The sequence below is a fragment of the Pholis gunnellus genome (assembly GCF_910591455.1).
Source record: "Pholis gunnellus genome assembly, chromosome: 1".
In the NCBI taxonomy this organism is placed as follows: domain Eukaryota; kingdom Metazoa; phylum Chordata; class Actinopteri; order Perciformes; family Pholidae; genus Pholis; species Pholis gunnellus.
In genome coordinates, this window is record NC_136528.1 from 26,887,736 (window position 1) to 26,904,200 (window position 16,465).

Here is a 16,465-nt window from a genome sequence, read left to right on the forward strand (position 1 = left end):
CTCCCTGTGACCTGCTCGGTCCCACTCAGCCAGGCTTGTTGAACACATCGGAGCACAGGAAGCCTCTCTGGACATCATGGGACTCACACAGGACCCCAACTTCCAAAAGCTGCAGGAATGGTACACAGCCCACGCCCTGAACCTCAACATCAGGCATATGTTTGAGGCTGACAAGGAGAGATTCAACAAGCTCAAGTATGCATCCTATCCAAAATATTTTATTGTGTAAAAATGCAGTATGCACAGCTTTTGTATGTCAATGAGCTATATTATTAGTGTGTCGGTTGGCCGTCACGTTCACATAATAATGCTCTGATGCACTCCTCCTGCTGTGCAGCTTCATGAAATAATGCTGAAACCTGGACGTCAAACCACCACTCGACCACAGAATCACACCTTTTGTCTGGATATTATATTTGTGTTCAGTCAGGAAATGTCACAATCTTCATTGTTTCGGTGGCTGATGTCTCTTCGTGTTTGGACAGCCTAAGAATGAAAACTGAGGATGGAGACATTCTTCTGGATTACTCCAAGAATCTCGTCACTGATGAAGTCATGAAGATGTTGGTTGATCTGGTAAATTAATCTCTATCTCAATCATCTGCTGGTTTTTAAATGCCAAAGTAGATTTGCGTAATAGCTTCGCCTCAAGAGCTGAGAAGGTCAGCTGTGAGGAGTCAAATCCCATCAGTCTTTGCAGCAAGCTGCGTGTGGGGGTCCATTCATCTGATAGAGGCTTCCTCTGAATATTATAACAAAATATGTCTTTTTATGTGCACATGTTGAATGTATTGACTGGAGGGATTGGTCATCAATTTGAATCATACCCACAATAAAGTGTGTGTTCATTACATTTTGGACACCTGGCTGCTTCTGTAAAGAACTAACTCATTTATTGTCTATTTCAGGCCAAGTCGAGAGGCATTGAAGCTGCCAGAGAGAAGATGTTCGCTGGGGAGAAGATCAACTTCACTGAGGTGCTCATTGCTGTCATTCGTGTCTGTGACTTGGCTCAAGGCAGTGTTCACCGCTTGACATTTATCCCGAGGAAGTGAAACAGCCACTGCCACAGCATTTTAACCATGTGACACAATAACTCCTGAACTATGTTTTTTGCTCATTTAACGATGAACACTGATTACAGTGAATTCAACAGCTGATTATTCTTTAACTACTTGAGCACCAACAGTACAAGCAGCCAACAGTACTGAGTGCTCTGTGTGTGTCTTCTGCCCTGGTGCTGTGGATATGAAGGGCCGCGCTGTGCTCCATGTGGCTCTGAGGAACCGCTCCAACACTCCCATCGTGGTCGATGGCAAGGACGTGATGCCAGAAGTCAACAAAGTTCTCGAGAAGATGAAGGGCTTCTGTCACGTGAGTAAAATGCACCAACGGAGAGATGCAACGTGACAGAGCTTTGTTGCACTGGAGTTTACAGATTTCACAGTGTGAGTTTCCCGTTGCAGAGAGTTCGCAGCGGTGAGTGGAAGGGCTTCAGCGGAAAGGCCATCACCGATGTCGTCAATGTCGGCATCGGCGGATCTGACCTCGTGAGTGAAATTTCTGGAGAGATTTTGATGCATATTATTGCATAATATCAATGACCCATCTCACGATTAAAAGCTTTTACTGCTCAATCCTTTTCCAGTCACGTGCCTCACCTCCTGTGAGCTTCCCAGTTCAGCCGCAGTCTTGCCTGATCTGAATCTGTACTTGAATTGGTTTGGCTTGCAGGGCCCCCTGATGGTGACCGAGGCCCTGAAACCTTACTCGAAGGGTGGACCGCGTGTGTGGTTTGTGTCAAATATTGATGGAACGCACATCACCAAAACCCTGGCACAGCTGAATGCTGAGACAACTCTCTTCATCATCGCATCCAAGGTATCCGGTTTACATCGATTTCTTTTTTTTGCATCTCAAATCAGAAGAAAAAGGCCTTCTAATTCATATTCATGTTTACACAATCATTTTGTACAATGATCTTATGTGAACTGACCAGTTTTACCTTTTCCACCCAGGCACAGCTAAAAGTTACTTCAAAAAACATCCATTCAGGGAAAATGTTTTACTTCATATTTGGTTTCTGGTGTGATTTTGTACAAAACCTCTTGACTTCCTCAAGCAGATCTATACCATTAGTTTAGTTGCTTCATATATTAATCCATGGATATCTTTGTATTTTGTCTATCTAATTCTACATTTACAGACATTCACCACCCAAGAGACCATAACCAACGCTGAGTCAGCGAAAGCGTGGTTCCTTGAACAAGCCAAAGATGTGAGTATGCAGCGGCCTCAGACTGCAGCAGCATTTTGTTAGTTGGCCAACTGTTATCCCTCAATCCCATCCTCTCTGTGTTTTGACAGAAAACTGCCGTTGCAAAGCACTTTGTGGCCCTTTCCACAAACGGAGTGAGTCACAAAACATAAATGTTCAGATACAGCCTTCTCTCTCTGTCCAGACATCTGGTCCTAACGGTCCTGCTTTTTTCTGTGTCTCCCCCTCAGCCCAAAGTGAAGGACTTCGGCATTGACACAGAGAACATGTTTGAGTTCTGGGATGTGAGTGTGCTTTTATCCACATACTAGGACGGGGCTATAAATAGGCTTTTGACCTGTGAAGTAGGTGGGACAGACGCTGTGACCAGCAGCTGCTGGGTAATCAGAAGCGTCTCTCTTCAGACTCAGTTATTATTGGTAGCGACCTTCTCTCTTGCAGAGGTCACTGTAAAGGCTGGGTTGCGTCAAAGGTCAGGGAGCTGAATTTAGTTGTCAGCTACAATACGCCCTTTATAACACAGAAGAAATGTCTGCCAGTGTTTTACACTTTACAGATACAGTATGATCTGTCCCGAGGAGAGAGAAAGAAAACTTGACCAACGGGACAGGACCTTTGCAAATGATCAAAGGCAACAAGATGAAGTGCACAGTGAACTGTGCTGCTCATGTTATTGCTTATTAACATCGAACAAAAACGGGTGGCTTTTGGTTTATTACATTGATGTTCCTCTTGCAGTTACCAGCACCTTCTGTTGTGTGCAAAGCTTGTTTCTCTTTCATTAAAACCCCACATTTTGCAAAGGAGTTTTGTACAAGAAATTCAGTATTTTATTTTTTCTTTCAGTGGGTTGGCGGTCGTTTCTCCTTGTGGTCAGCAATTGGAATGGCCATTGCCCTGCACATTGGTATGAACAGTGAAAACACATTTTTTTGTATTTTATGCATTAACAAATTGTCTGACTTTGCCGCCTCAGAGTTGTATTATGAGGGAGACAAAAAAATGTCTGTACAACATATCTTGTCAATCCCTTTGGTGGTGGACTGTCTTACTGACCAACATTTCCATTCCAAGAACAACATTCAAGGTTAAAAAATCTTTAGTATATAACAGGACGTTGCATGCTGATATTGGTGGAGAGACACACTGAAAATACAAGAATCAGAATAAAACAATCAGTACAACTGTTGAATCAATAATTCATGCAGTCAGTAAACAATTCTGTCACATCTCCTCTCTCATCAGGCTACGACAACTATGAAAAGCTTCTCTCAGGAGCTCATTGGATGGTAGGTACTTCTCCTCCACCTAGAAAAACTATTCATACGGGCCTTGCTGGAGTAGAAAGATAAAGAACACACGGATGTACGTTTGCCTCCCTTCCTCTCCTGCAGGACAACCACTTCCGCACCGCTCCTCTGGAGAAGAACGCTCCCGTCCTGCTGGCTCTGCTGGGCATCTGGTACATCAACTTCTTCCACGCAGAGACCCACGCCATGCTGCCCTACGACCAGTACATGCATCGCTTCACTGCCTACTTCCAACAGGTCTGCCCCCACAATGCTGTGTACTATTTCATATTGTTGAATAAGTTATCTAAAAGGAGATTTTGCGTGCTGATATTAGCACAGTCAACAACACTATGTCTGTGTCAATAGTCTGCACCCATCAGAGAGAATTTAATGCATGTGACAGTTTTGATGAATATCTGTTATATGTAGGGTGACATGGAGTCAAATGGAAAGTACATCACTAAACATGGAGCGCGTGTCAACTACCATACTGGGCCAATAGTGTGGGGAGAGCCAGGAACCAATGGACAGCATGCCTTCTACCAGCTCATCCATCAAGGTAACATCCCCAAACATTGCCATTCAACCACAGCAAGATTTAGAGGATTCAGTCACTTAAAGGATCGAGATTTCACCGACCAAGTATTCTGTCGTGCTTATCCCTTTACTGGTAGTATTGCTAGTTGGTTGGCCTCATGCCGTGCTGTGTCACTAATGCAGGTCAACTGTGTCCAACTCAGGAACACGCATGGTGCCTTGTGACTTCCTGATCCCAGCTCAGTCTCAACATCCCATCAGAGACAACCTGCACCACAAGGTATCACTTGTGTGAGAAGAATTGTTCATCCAAAGCAACCCGTTGAAAGTATAAAGACCAGTAGTGTGGTCAAGCGTTTGTATGCTGATATGATGAAGTTCCTTACCTTCTTTGATAAAGTGAAATGAGGACTTTTGTTTCCTTGTTGTAGGGAAGTGTGTGTAATCATGCATTTGTTGATGCTAAGATGCTGCAAACGTTTCATTTTACAGCTTTGTTTATTCACAGTATGAATTTAAGATGTAGTTTTTCACATTCCTTAGATAATAGCACTTATGTCTTCGGTATTTTGAGGTCAACATTGTGAAAGAGCTACCTGTGCAGTGGTGTTAATTACCTGGATTCTAGCAATCAATTTGCTATAGCTCTGAAAGGCACTATGTCAACATATACTGGCTTGCTGACTGTATATCACTCGTGGTAAAACATACACTGAGTGTACTTTACTGTAACTGAAGGTGTGTTATGTGTGTTATGTTCGGCTGTAGATCCTGCTGGCCAACTTCCTGGCCCAGACAGAAGCTCTGATGAAGGGTAAGACCACAGAGGAGGCCAAGAAGGAGCTGGAGGCCAGCGGCCTGAGTGGAGAGGCTCTGGAGAAAATCCTGCCACACAAGGTAAGTCAAATCAAGAAAAAAAACCTGACTGACTACAGAGAATGAGCTCTCACAACAATGGCAACAATCTTAAGCCAACATTTGACAAGAGGAAGTCATCTCTTGTTACTCGCACAAAAGGAATCACGCTTGGCTTGATGACGTGCTACTATATAGAGTGAGGAAGCATAAGAGGCAGTGCCCCCCAGTGACCATGAGTGAACATGGCTATCAAAAACTTAATTGAGAGCATTTGTAGTTATGGCATGCATGTCTGTATTATGAAATGTTTCTCCATGTTTAATGCAGGTATTCCAAGGAAACAGGCCAACCAGCTCAATCATCTTCAAGAAACTGAGCCCGTACACACTTGGAGCACTTATAGGTGAGAGCAGACAGTGTTTCTCGTGACCTACAGCCAATGATGATACTATAAGGAAGCCTTGAGTGAAATCACAGGTCGTTTTTTGGATCTCTTTTAGCTCAAGGCTCATATCTAATACAATGCACACACACTGATAATAATAACAAAATGTATGTTGACAGCCACTGTTAGGCTTACTATTTATTTTACTGTAGTTTATTATATTATATCATGTACAGCTCCGTTGTGTCTCCTCTGTAGTACCTTTGAATTAAAAACACAACCACTAATCTATACTCATTTTTTGTTGATGTGGTTATGATGATTCTGCCTTGTTTTACAGCAATGTATGAGCACAAGATCTTCATTCAGGGTGTCATGTGGGAGATCAACAGCTTTGACCAGTGGGGGTGAGACACATTTTACAACATACTGCAGTTATAAAAACATGGGGTCTTGGGTTTGAATATTTCACTCATGTAGCTTCAATGAACAGTTAAAACAAACGAATACAGAATAGAAATGAGACGCTGTCAGAAAATGTGCAATATGATCATTTTAAAGAAGTTAGTCAGAAGTTAATGATTTTGACTGTGTACGCCTTCAGATTGGTGGTATTCAAGAAATTGGGATATATGATAACAAAGGGATTCAAGACCTCACAGTGTTAACGGGCTGGAATTTTCTGTTTGTGATTGATCCCTGAACCCATCGTCTCTCTCTTGTGTTTGTGTCCTCCTTCCCCGCCGCATTATTAGAGTCGAACTGGGCAAACAGCTCGCCAAGAAGATCGAGGCCGAGCTCAAGGACACCGCAGAGGTCCACTCCCACGACTCCTCCACCAACGGACTCATCAACTTCCTCAAGAACAACTTTGCCTGAGTTGAGACCCCACATCATTATCCATCCAATCAGCTCATGAGGCAGCTGGTCACTCCCACGCAGAGTTGAGCTGAAGCGTCCTGTATGTTTTTACTCTCATTATCAATATGATCACCGTTTACAGTCCTGTCTTTTCGATGTTAGGTTGTTCACCACTGTGGGGGGGAAAACGCTTTTGTATTAGAGTTGTGAAGTGTGCTCTCATTGTCTCTCCACTGTCACAAGAAATGTAGTTTCTGGAATAAATATCTTTACACAATGTTAGTTTCAGTGTCAGTGCTAATGTAGATATCACACATACACAAACACAGCAGCTGTTTGTCGTGTTCCTGTGTGCAGAACACTGTTATAATGTGCTGCAATAAAAAAAGAAAAATCAAGCTTCCCTCAACCCCATGAGTGTGTGTATGCAACATGTCACTAGATGGCATCAGAGTGCCAGATTATATTACTGGGAGCAAATCAGCCACCCAGTAATCTAGCATTTCTTCAGTGGAACAAAGGGTCAAAGGTCAATCCATCTGCACTGTTCCTCCCTTAAATCCCCAGACACCACAGCATCCATTTAGAGAGAAAAACAAACTGCTGGACTGAACAGCATCTGGACTGTAAGACAGTCCTCACTGGCACTACATTCAAAATAGGTGAACTTAATTTGCTCGGTGTTTCAGTCAAAAGCCGTCATTTGAGTGGGGAACTTCTCCAAGAAACATCAAACCACGTATAATAAATGTACGAGTCACAAAACATCATGTGATGCTATTAACCACAAGGCTCTACACAAAGTATACTTCACTATGTGTTGTTCTCCTCATACTCACTGTGCTGTATCAGGACAAACAGAAAGTAGAAAAAAATAAAAACCGTCAGACACTGCTGGGTTTTCAATGCTGTTGCCAGGCAACAATACTTTACTTCAAATCTCTTTTTTTTTTTTTTATCTCTGGCTCTGAAACAGGATACAGAAGAAAGTGAGTTTGACTGAAGACAGAGAGCCCTCCTCCTTGTCATTTTTAGGTTGTTGCTAATTATTAGATGACACAAAACAAACTTCTTTTTGATTATTCCAGAGAACTTGTTAAATATTGTCACATCTCTCAGTGAAACTCATCCACAGAGGACTGTCATCTGAGGCATGGATACACACTGTATAGCTACTGATATTACCTTCAACCCACTGCTGAGTCTCTTCCACTTTAATTAAGGCAGGTGCAGTAGGTTGAAACAAGCAAGTCAACATGAGGAAATAAGTGATCGGGCCCAAGCTTAGTTCATCAGAGAGCAGAGAATCAAACAGCAGCAGGAACGCATGAAAAAGGTTGTGTGTGCGTTCCTGAGATGTTTGTTCAACAATGGCGCCGCATACCCTCACATTCCACTTCATGCTTTATTGGTTGGCCCTGTCAGTCATTTTTTTTCTCTCTCTCCGGCGAGCTGCCCCCCCCCCCCCCCCACACACACACACACACACACACACACACACACACACACACACACACACACACCCCTGGCAGGGTCCCAACATGCCCCAGTGCGGTGGTTGCCATGGCGACGTCACCCCCCTGCCACTTTGGACTGTGCTGTCCCAAGTTCATGGCGTTGCCAGACGAATGGCTGGAGCAGAGTTTGGGATTCTTCTGAACATCGTCCGAGAGGCAATTGTATCATTTGTATTCATCGCGAGCCACGGCGCTGGAAGCAGTTAGAGGGTCAGCATCCCTGCATGTAAACAAGCTTGGAAGCACGGCCTCGGTGGAGAAGAGCAGCCTGCAGGTCCGCAGCCAGATTTAATGCTCGCATGAACTTCACTGGAATGCTTTTAATGTGCATGACCATCCACCCCACCCAGGGACCTTCAGGGGACTATTTTCCTTAGGGCCCCCCCAACACCCAACAAAGAACACAATCACACTACATGTCCTGATATCAAACCCAGTGCTTAGTGGATGTTCCCTGTCTGTAGTCTGAGGCTGCCATTGACAGCAGTGACATAGAAACTCTGCAAAAAAAAAAAAAAACTGAATATCCTTCGAGTCAAGCCCAGCTTCATTTTTCCCACGACTGCTGGAGTTATATAAAGATTAACTTAAGTACGTGGGCAGAGCTCGTCATGCTGCAGCATAAGAAGACAGCAGCAGTCCCATGTGGCTGCAGGGTCTCCGGCTGACCCCTTGTTGCTCTGGCTCCATGCCCCCAGTAAGTTCTTTTTCAGATCCCCATTAGCTGCATCCATCTTCAAATGCATCGTTGTTGGGGTCCACATGGAAAACATAACATGTCAAACCCCCTTACAATTAAAAATACAACAAATATATTATATATTATCACAGTTCCCATGTTATTGCACATCTATGTGACCATCTGGTGAAGAGAAAAATGAAGCAGTGCATCTCTCACCCCCTCTGCCAAACAACTTTTAAAATAGTCTTACGCAACATAATCAAAAATATCACATGGAATCATTTGCATGCTCTAAATCTGAATAATTTCATTGAGATGGCTCTGACCTCAAAGAGCAGTCAGAGGTTTCTTTCATGTGTTTATCTCCAAACCACCAGACAGCTGGACGTGTTTTATCGGACGCCTCAGTTATCTGGTTATCTGTGTAGGCTTACTGGAATACCGTTCACCCGTTGTAAGACTTCTTGTCTTCACTGCCTCTCCTGAATCCTCTAAAAATACATATATACAGACCAACATCTGGCTCTTATTCAGCATCACAATGTGAGAGATTGAAAAAAAAAAAAAATACTCCCACGCTGATTATCTGCCTCTGTTGGTCTGATGTTCACAGTGACAGTCGGTATCTCGCATTCTTTAGACCAAGGCTGTTTTTGCTTGAAATGACACATTTTGTGCCAAGCGAGCGCGGCTATTTTTGTCGCCAGCAGAAGAGGTAACAATTATTTTAACCTTCACAATGTTTTGGGGTTGTTCCATGGAAGTGACTCAGCACATCATAAATGAAAGTTATTCAGTCTTCTGAATCGCCAATGCACTGTTGCTTTTGACAAAGAAATGGACCATTGGTGTCGTCTATATATACAGCCTTTCTCACAGCAGACCTTATGACTTGTCACAGTAGGAAATCACAACGATCACACGATATTCTGTAAAAAAGGTCTCTGGGGTCAAGTTTAAAAAAATGATTGAGCCTACATTTCCCACATTGCAACTCAATAGCATAATTCATTAGACCCTCCATGGCTGGTAAATTACTTTCAAACTTCACACCTCCAGTTTGTAATGCAGACTTTCTGATAAATAAATCTCAAAGGACCCCAAGATAAGCCTGATGACATCATCAGGAACACACTGATTATCAAGTGTGTTTGAAACATCTAAAATAAGTGATTTGTGAAGTGACGTTTTATTCTCCGCTAGTAGGGACTGAATATTCTAAACTTCTCCGCTAGACACATAAAAAAAAGTTATGTTATATATGTTATAGGAGAGGGCTGACAGAACGGGTTCAGAGCATCAAGTGTGATAGCTTTCAAACTCAGAATCACTCTCATGTACAGGAAGGGGACAAAATGTCAGTAACCAAAGATTGCGGAGTGTATGAGGTAATCCTGCGGCGAGCATATTTTCCCTCCATTTCCTGGCAGCGGAGGGACCCATGTGCTCCGGAGGGAAGGTGTTCTTTTGTGCGGTGGTAACAGAGCTCACCTCACAGCGGCCCCCCTGGGGCTCTTCTACCTCTGCACACACACACACACACACACACACACACACACACACACACACACACACACACACACACACACACACACACACACAGCTCCCTGAGTCACAGGGTGGAACCCTCGCACACATAAAGGGCGCTTTGTGCCCCAACTCATGGAGCTGACAACCAACACCAGAGAGCTCCTCACACTGAACACCACTGTTTAGCTAACAGGAGAGCCTAGTCAGAGGACAGACCGCTTTTATGTACACCCACACGAAATGTAGCTGGATCTCCAACTATCTGTGTATCGGTGGCTTCTAAACTGTAATGGAAATGTGAAACTCAAAGGGTGAAGGGGGTGTGCATTTTTGGATCTTTTCTTTGTCAAGTTTTTTCCTCAGTGCAGGTGCAGGAACGGTGAAGGTCCTCTTCCCTCATCTTCCCCTTTCCTTTCATTTTGAAAGACATAGTCATCTGTGAGCCTCTCTCTAAGTGTTTCCCATAACTGAAAAGAGAGGATGAGAGGATCTTGCCAGGCAGCAGTAAAAGCAGGACTTCCACTTCTTCTGAAACTCATCCACTCACCTGCAGGATTTCCAGTGAGATGACGGCAGCGCAACCAGTGCCATGTTCCTGTATCTTTACAACCCTCCTCACATATGGGCATTGCTTAGAACTTTAAGAGATGCTATCATTAATATTTCTTACATCAGCAGTGCTTCAAATGTCTAGTGTAAACCATCAGAGTGCCCGGCAGCGTCCCCGGAGGGGGAGTCCACCAAATGCCATGCCACATGGATGTAAACAACATACAGCAGTATTTTACTGACTGTGGACAACACCGGCCCCCCGAGCACATATTTGACACGGCTACATGTAAAGATGCTTTGTGGGAGTTAGTGGAGACTTAAAGCAAAGCTAATGAGAAAGTTATTTTTGGACTTACAATCTTCATGAAAACAGAAACCCAACTATAAATGAATGCTTATGTGTCTCTGTATCTGCTGAGAGTGAAAATAAGGCAGAGTAGGGCAGGGCAGCCCTAAAATACTACAGACAGGTCTATTGATGGTCTAAATCCAACACCAACATGGACATGTTGGCAGGAGTTAACAGATGAAATGTTTTCTTCACTGCTCCTCAGTCCTCCTCATTGTTGACCTACTGAAGAATCTACCTGAAGCTTTAAAGCCACTGCAGGTTATTACCATGCCCACAAACCGCCAGGACGGTCTGAAGCTGCTTTCGTTTTATTCTGTTGAGATTGTTTCTTTTCGTCCCGTCTTAGTCACACAAGGACCAAAGGATGTGATCTGGTGAGTTTGAGGGTTCCCACCATCACATTAGGAGGACAATTCCTGTAATCAACCTACTTTATGCTACAATTAGCCCGAATGTTGTACAACAGAGGTTCAGTCTCCTCATTCATCTCAACAGCTTTATTCAAGTTATAAGACCTAAAGGGCAGTTTAAAGGAGACAACTTTAATACTGCGAGGTAAGTTACAGTTGCACAAATCTGAAGGTTTCTCCAAAAATATTCACTCATTCTGATCACTTCTTCACCTCGAAATAAGGGTTTTATTCAGCATAAGTTCCAAATGATTTATGATATAAAATAATTATATTGTAATTGTAAAGTAACTTAAAACCTTTCATGGTTAACTTGGGGTTTGTTTTGTACTTTGGTAACTGAAAAGCTTAACAAATTCCATGAGCATCCCCACAGTATCAGCTTATCATGCCTGTGTGGTATTTCCAGGAATGTTTCTGTGCTGGAGCAGTTTACTAAAAGGCTGAGGAAAAACCAACTCGCTCAGCGACTTTGTCTGCGATTTCTAAACTTTTTTGGATAACGGGGTTTCTGATGGTCGTGATAATCTGACCATCAGAGTGCTGGGTGGCGTCCCAGGAGGGAGAATCCACCACATGACATGCTACTAGGTTGCATGGCTGTAACTATACAGCTGTATTGTACTAACTGTGGACACGACTGGCCCGAGCACACGTGTGGCTAATGATGCTTTGTTGGGAGTTTTCGTTCCAGTCTGAGGTTGTAATTGTAGTTATTAACAGGTTTATATTTATTGTTTCATAATGTGTGAAGCCTTTTGAGACGTTAACAGCTATATAAATACATTTGACTTGACTGGTTTAATTGTATTTTGTAAAACAGCAACATTAGAGCCACATTAAAGGGAGCACAGTGAGAACGGCCAGAGTGATGCGACCGTAGTCCAGTGACCCCCGGATGATCATACTGAAGACACGTGTCAGCGGAAGACATTAAGAGCTACAGAGAAATAGAAGAGTGCAGTTAAGAGTGAGCAGAGGAGATGGGATGACTTTAACAACAGCGTGAGAGCTCCATCTGATTCTCTTCTACATCCCAAGCACTTAGAAACCAGCCAGCCGTGGGAAAACCACTCGCTGCACATGTGGTCAAACCGTTCTTGACTCGTCTCCACATGTTGTTCCTGCTGTACCCCTGGACCTTGGCTTTATTTTTTTACGATCGCTTTGGCTCCGTCTCACTTTTAAATGCTTATTACTGCTAATGTACAGATCGCTGAATAAATGCAACACTCCTAATTACTTCACTACCTCTGCATACCTCAAATATGTGAAATCTGAGTTTTAGAGTGATGTTGTTTAGTGTTGAGTGCCAAAATAAAACCATGCATAAAGGCTGTATCATGTCAGCAGTATTTTATAACTGGGTGTAATTTAGCAGTGACAGATTTCAAACAGAGTAAAAAAAACTACAACTCTAGATTGACACAAAAAAAAACTACAAACAGCAAAATAATAGTGAAAAAAACAGACGTTTCTTTTTGCAATTAGCTACAAAACCACTTTATTGAAAAAGCTGATTATGTCATCTACAGTTAAATGATACGTCCCGATTTTTAATACATTAAATAACTTTTTTCATGTTTAGATAAATAGATCTAGTTTCCTTTTTTATGAACCATCTAGGTAATCAAAACACGTAAGAGATACAAAAGATGTGTGACAGATGTGCTTGTTGGAACTACCAGTAGGAGAAGAAGTCTTCTCTTTCCAAGTGATTTTTTTGACAGAAAAATAAAATACAAAACTAGCCTCTTTATGTACAGGGTAACTAGCTGTGTGCTATGCAATAGAAACTCAAGTAGTACTTTTTAAAAGGGTGAATTAATTCTCTTTAAAGGGGATACACTCTGATCTTGTTAAGTTTGTCATGGGGGTTGATAATGTGCAGACAAGTAAAAAAAAGAAAGAAAAGAAAAAAAGCCTCATTCTTCAAGTATAGCACACATTACTTGACCAGAACCCTCACACAAAATTGAGGTTAATCAAATGACACTGGGAATGTCTCACATACGCAGTCCTTTCCGTTTCTGCTTTTACAAATATACAACACTAATCATTATTACATGGAATGAATCTCATTACATCGGGTTACATTAGAAAGCACTTTCTGCTTGTGGTGACCCCTACCTTCAGTCACTGTTTTTGACACATTCAGTAGTATTTATTCAGACCTGCTTGTACAGTAATGCAGTATGATGAACAACCAGTGTTTTGCATATAATGCTCGGTGATTGTTTTATTCTAGTGGGAACACCAGATGGGTGGAGTTTTCTACGGTCAGAGGATGACATATCAGCGACTGGAACACACCACCAACATGGTGCTGGACAGATGTTCAAACACACACCAAGAATTAGACACAAACATCTGGAGGGAGGTATAACGCAGTCCTCACTGACAGAGAGAGAGCGGGTCATGGTGTTGGTTGCTGCGCTGCCCTGCAAACACAGTGATGTGCATGTGCCATGGCCCTGCCACTAGCACGCACGCACACACACACACACACACACACACACACACACACACACACACACACACACACACACACACACACACACACACACACACACACACACACACACACACACACACACACACACACACACACACACACACTACTTTGTGAGAGGAAGAGAAAAATAAAGGCCTCGGCTACGGCTTGATATTAACTGCAGAAATAGATCTTCTGCCACCATTATGGTGTTTCTCCTGGAACTATTTTGGAGGCAGCTGCAGGTTTCTGTGGTTTGAGGGTAATGTTTGGTGTTGCGCGACCAATCCCTTTTGGTCCCAATTTTGTTCTGAGGGTTTGGAACTAAAAATACATTTACTTTGATACTCGGATATCATTAAAAAAAAAAATTCCCATATACACTTTTCTGTGAAATCGCAGCCAGTTCTGCTAGATTGCATTTGCACACACACACACACACACACACACACACACACACACACACACACACACACACACACACACACACACACACACACACACGCGGGGCGAACTCCCTAAAAACACGGGTGGGACCAGCAGCTCCGGGTTTTCAGAGACGTCCTCCCACAACACAACAGCAGACTGCACGGCAAACCGGAGCGAGACACACAAACATACTTCCGTCTTAAGGCATGCGGTTCCTCGCAGTAACGCACTGCGCTCTCAGTGCTCATATGACAATAAACAGTGTCTGGAAAGCTTTCCAGGAAACAGTGTTGAGCAAAACAAATTTGCAAATAAACCATTCAATTAGTTTTATTCCTCTTTGAGTACCAGGTGGGCCACATGCAGAGTGTTAGGTGTCAGAAACTGTTAAATATAAGTTTATGATTGATGAAATTAAGTTTTAGTCCAGATCTTTATCCCTCTGATGAGGCGCATGTTTTCTATTTGTCCTAAAGCTACGAGCACTTTCTATTATATTTTGAACATACAGATGTTTAGCCGGATCTTTTCCATTCAGAGTTCCTAAATGGATTTTCATAGTTTGCGTTTTCTCTGTCCTGAGCTGACATTTGGTATCTACGATGAGTGTTTTAGTGTTTCATCACAGGGCCTAAATCTCAGCATTTAAAGACCCATTTCTAGCTAAACGCTCAGATTTTAGGATTAGGTCTAAATCTTAATCCTAGCGCTCAGTGTGAGAACCTGGCAAAATAGTGGCACCCTTGACAGAAGGTCTGAAAAGTCTAAAGGTCCATATAAGGTCCATGAATGCATTTTCACATTTTGTGGGAATTAGATAGAAGAAGAATACATGGCATTACATAGAACTTCAATTACTCCTTCATTTACGGCCATGAGAGTGCTGGTATCAAATGTAATACAAACATACAGGCTGAGCAAGATCTATAACAATGATTTTTCAATTCACTTGTACTTTTTAGTAACTTATATTCACAATAATGCAATGTTTAACCCGACGTTTAACCGAAGACGATGAAATTTAAGGTATGCAGAAATATCTGACTGTTACAGCTCTCTACAGTCTATAGAAAGAGGGGATATGCAAAGTTTAAAAGGAATTAGGAACTAAACATTTGGTACTCAAAGTGGAAATAAATAATTGAAGGCGAATACTGTTTGATCCTACAAAGCCAGTGGATTTGTGACCCAGTGACGGACATGAAGAGGCTCTGTGTCCTGGAGGAGAAATTATACAACTGACACAAAATCTTCAGAGGCTTCAGACTGCGTTTCACCTCTGAAGCTATCACGAGTGCAGCAATGAAAAAAAGAATCTACATCTATGATCTCATGTGGAAAACAGTTGCAAAATATATATTCATATATAAAAGACATTCTATGTGAATCTACAATTTTCTTTTTCCGTCACAATATAATCATTAATTAATAAGACACTGCTTGTGAATCTCTCGAGGTCTTGTCTAAGACTTCTAAGTGGAATGTCAGTCGGTTCTTTCTTGTGGTGCTACGGTGCATCTGTTATTTCGGGCTGCTGCAGGGTGACGAGCGATGAGCCAATAGTTTTTTCTCACAGCCCGTCTCGTGACGCCGGGTGTGCTTTGCATAGCCTTTAGCAGGACTCCATTTCAGTGTTAGAAGCTGCACGGAGAGAGCCCGCTCTGAAGGCACAGCATGCCCGCCCCGGGATCTGTCCCGTCCAGCCGGCATCGGGAATGTAGTCGTTCGCTCCCCGGCCTCCCTGACGCCGACATCAGTGGAGTTCTCAGTCGTGACAGCGCTGCAGAATTCACGGCGGTGACCCGCTTCAGTCAGAGCGCAGGAATGAAAAACATGGAAAGGAAGAGAGGGGGAAAAGCATGGAGAGAGACGAGTTTGCGTCCTCTCCTCCGGTCCAAAAAACCCCCCTCTCTTTGATGAATGCGTTGGGGTCAGGCTGTGTGACGTCAACGGGGGCCTCTGGGTGAGCCGCAGTGTTGGCTTTCAGGGTTAGGCACCCAAGGGGAAGGGGGAGGAAAGGACCGCAGATGGAGGAGGAGGGGGACCCCCTTTTTTTTCTCCCCTCCCCAGCCCCGTCATGTGACAGCAGGGCTTGTGGTGGGAGCTGCACAGGGTGTGTTAGTCCACGGCCTGGCCGTCCAGTTGAGGACAGGGGCGGTAGCTCGGAAGGCCACACAGAGACTTCCCTGGAGCTGCTGGAGGGGGGTGCGGGCCCTTTCTTTCCCCGCTGCTGGTGTCTCGGATCACCTGGGAGGCAGGGCTACGGTTGCTGCTCGCCCTCCTCCCCC

The 16,465-nt window shown here is 43.4% G+C and overlaps 1 protein-coding gene across 1 annotated transcript; it reads left to right on the forward strand.

The window, feature by feature from the left end:
• Positions 1-6,493, forward strand: gpib (glucose-6-phosphate isomerase b). The gene is made up of 18 exons (XM_079157063.1): positions 1-195; positions 486-576; positions 909-977; positions 1,255-1,374; positions 1,467-1,550; positions 1,735-1,881; positions 2,207-2,278; positions 2,368-2,412; positions 2,509-2,562; positions 3,125-3,185; positions 3,524-3,567; positions 3,673-3,825; positions 4,000-4,129; positions 4,311-4,387; positions 4,876-5,004; positions 5,293-5,368; positions 5,691-5,757; positions 6,106-6,493. The coding sequence occupies exons 1-18, from the start codon at positions 77-79 to the stop codon at positions 6,227-6,229; spliced, it is 1,662 nt and encodes a 553-aa protein (XP_079013189.1). The 5' UTR covers positions 1-76; the 3' UTR covers positions 6,230-6,493.
• Positions 6,494-16,465: the final 9,972 nt, after the last annotated feature.

Bases quoted from the DNA above. Each gene is read 5' to 3' on its own strand.
- gpib (XM_079157063.1), top strand. From the start codon at position 77: ATGGGACTCACACAGGACCCCAACTTCCAAAAGCTGCAGGAATGGTAC. The intron at 2,413-2,508 runs GTGAGTCACAAA...TCTCCCCCTCAG, and splicing joins TGGCCCTTTCCACAAACGGA to CCCAAAGTGAAGGACTTCGG. The intron at 5,005-5,292 runs GTAAGTCAAATC...TGTTTAATGCAG, and splicing joins AGAAAATCCTGCCACACAAG to GTATTCCAAGGAAACAGGCC.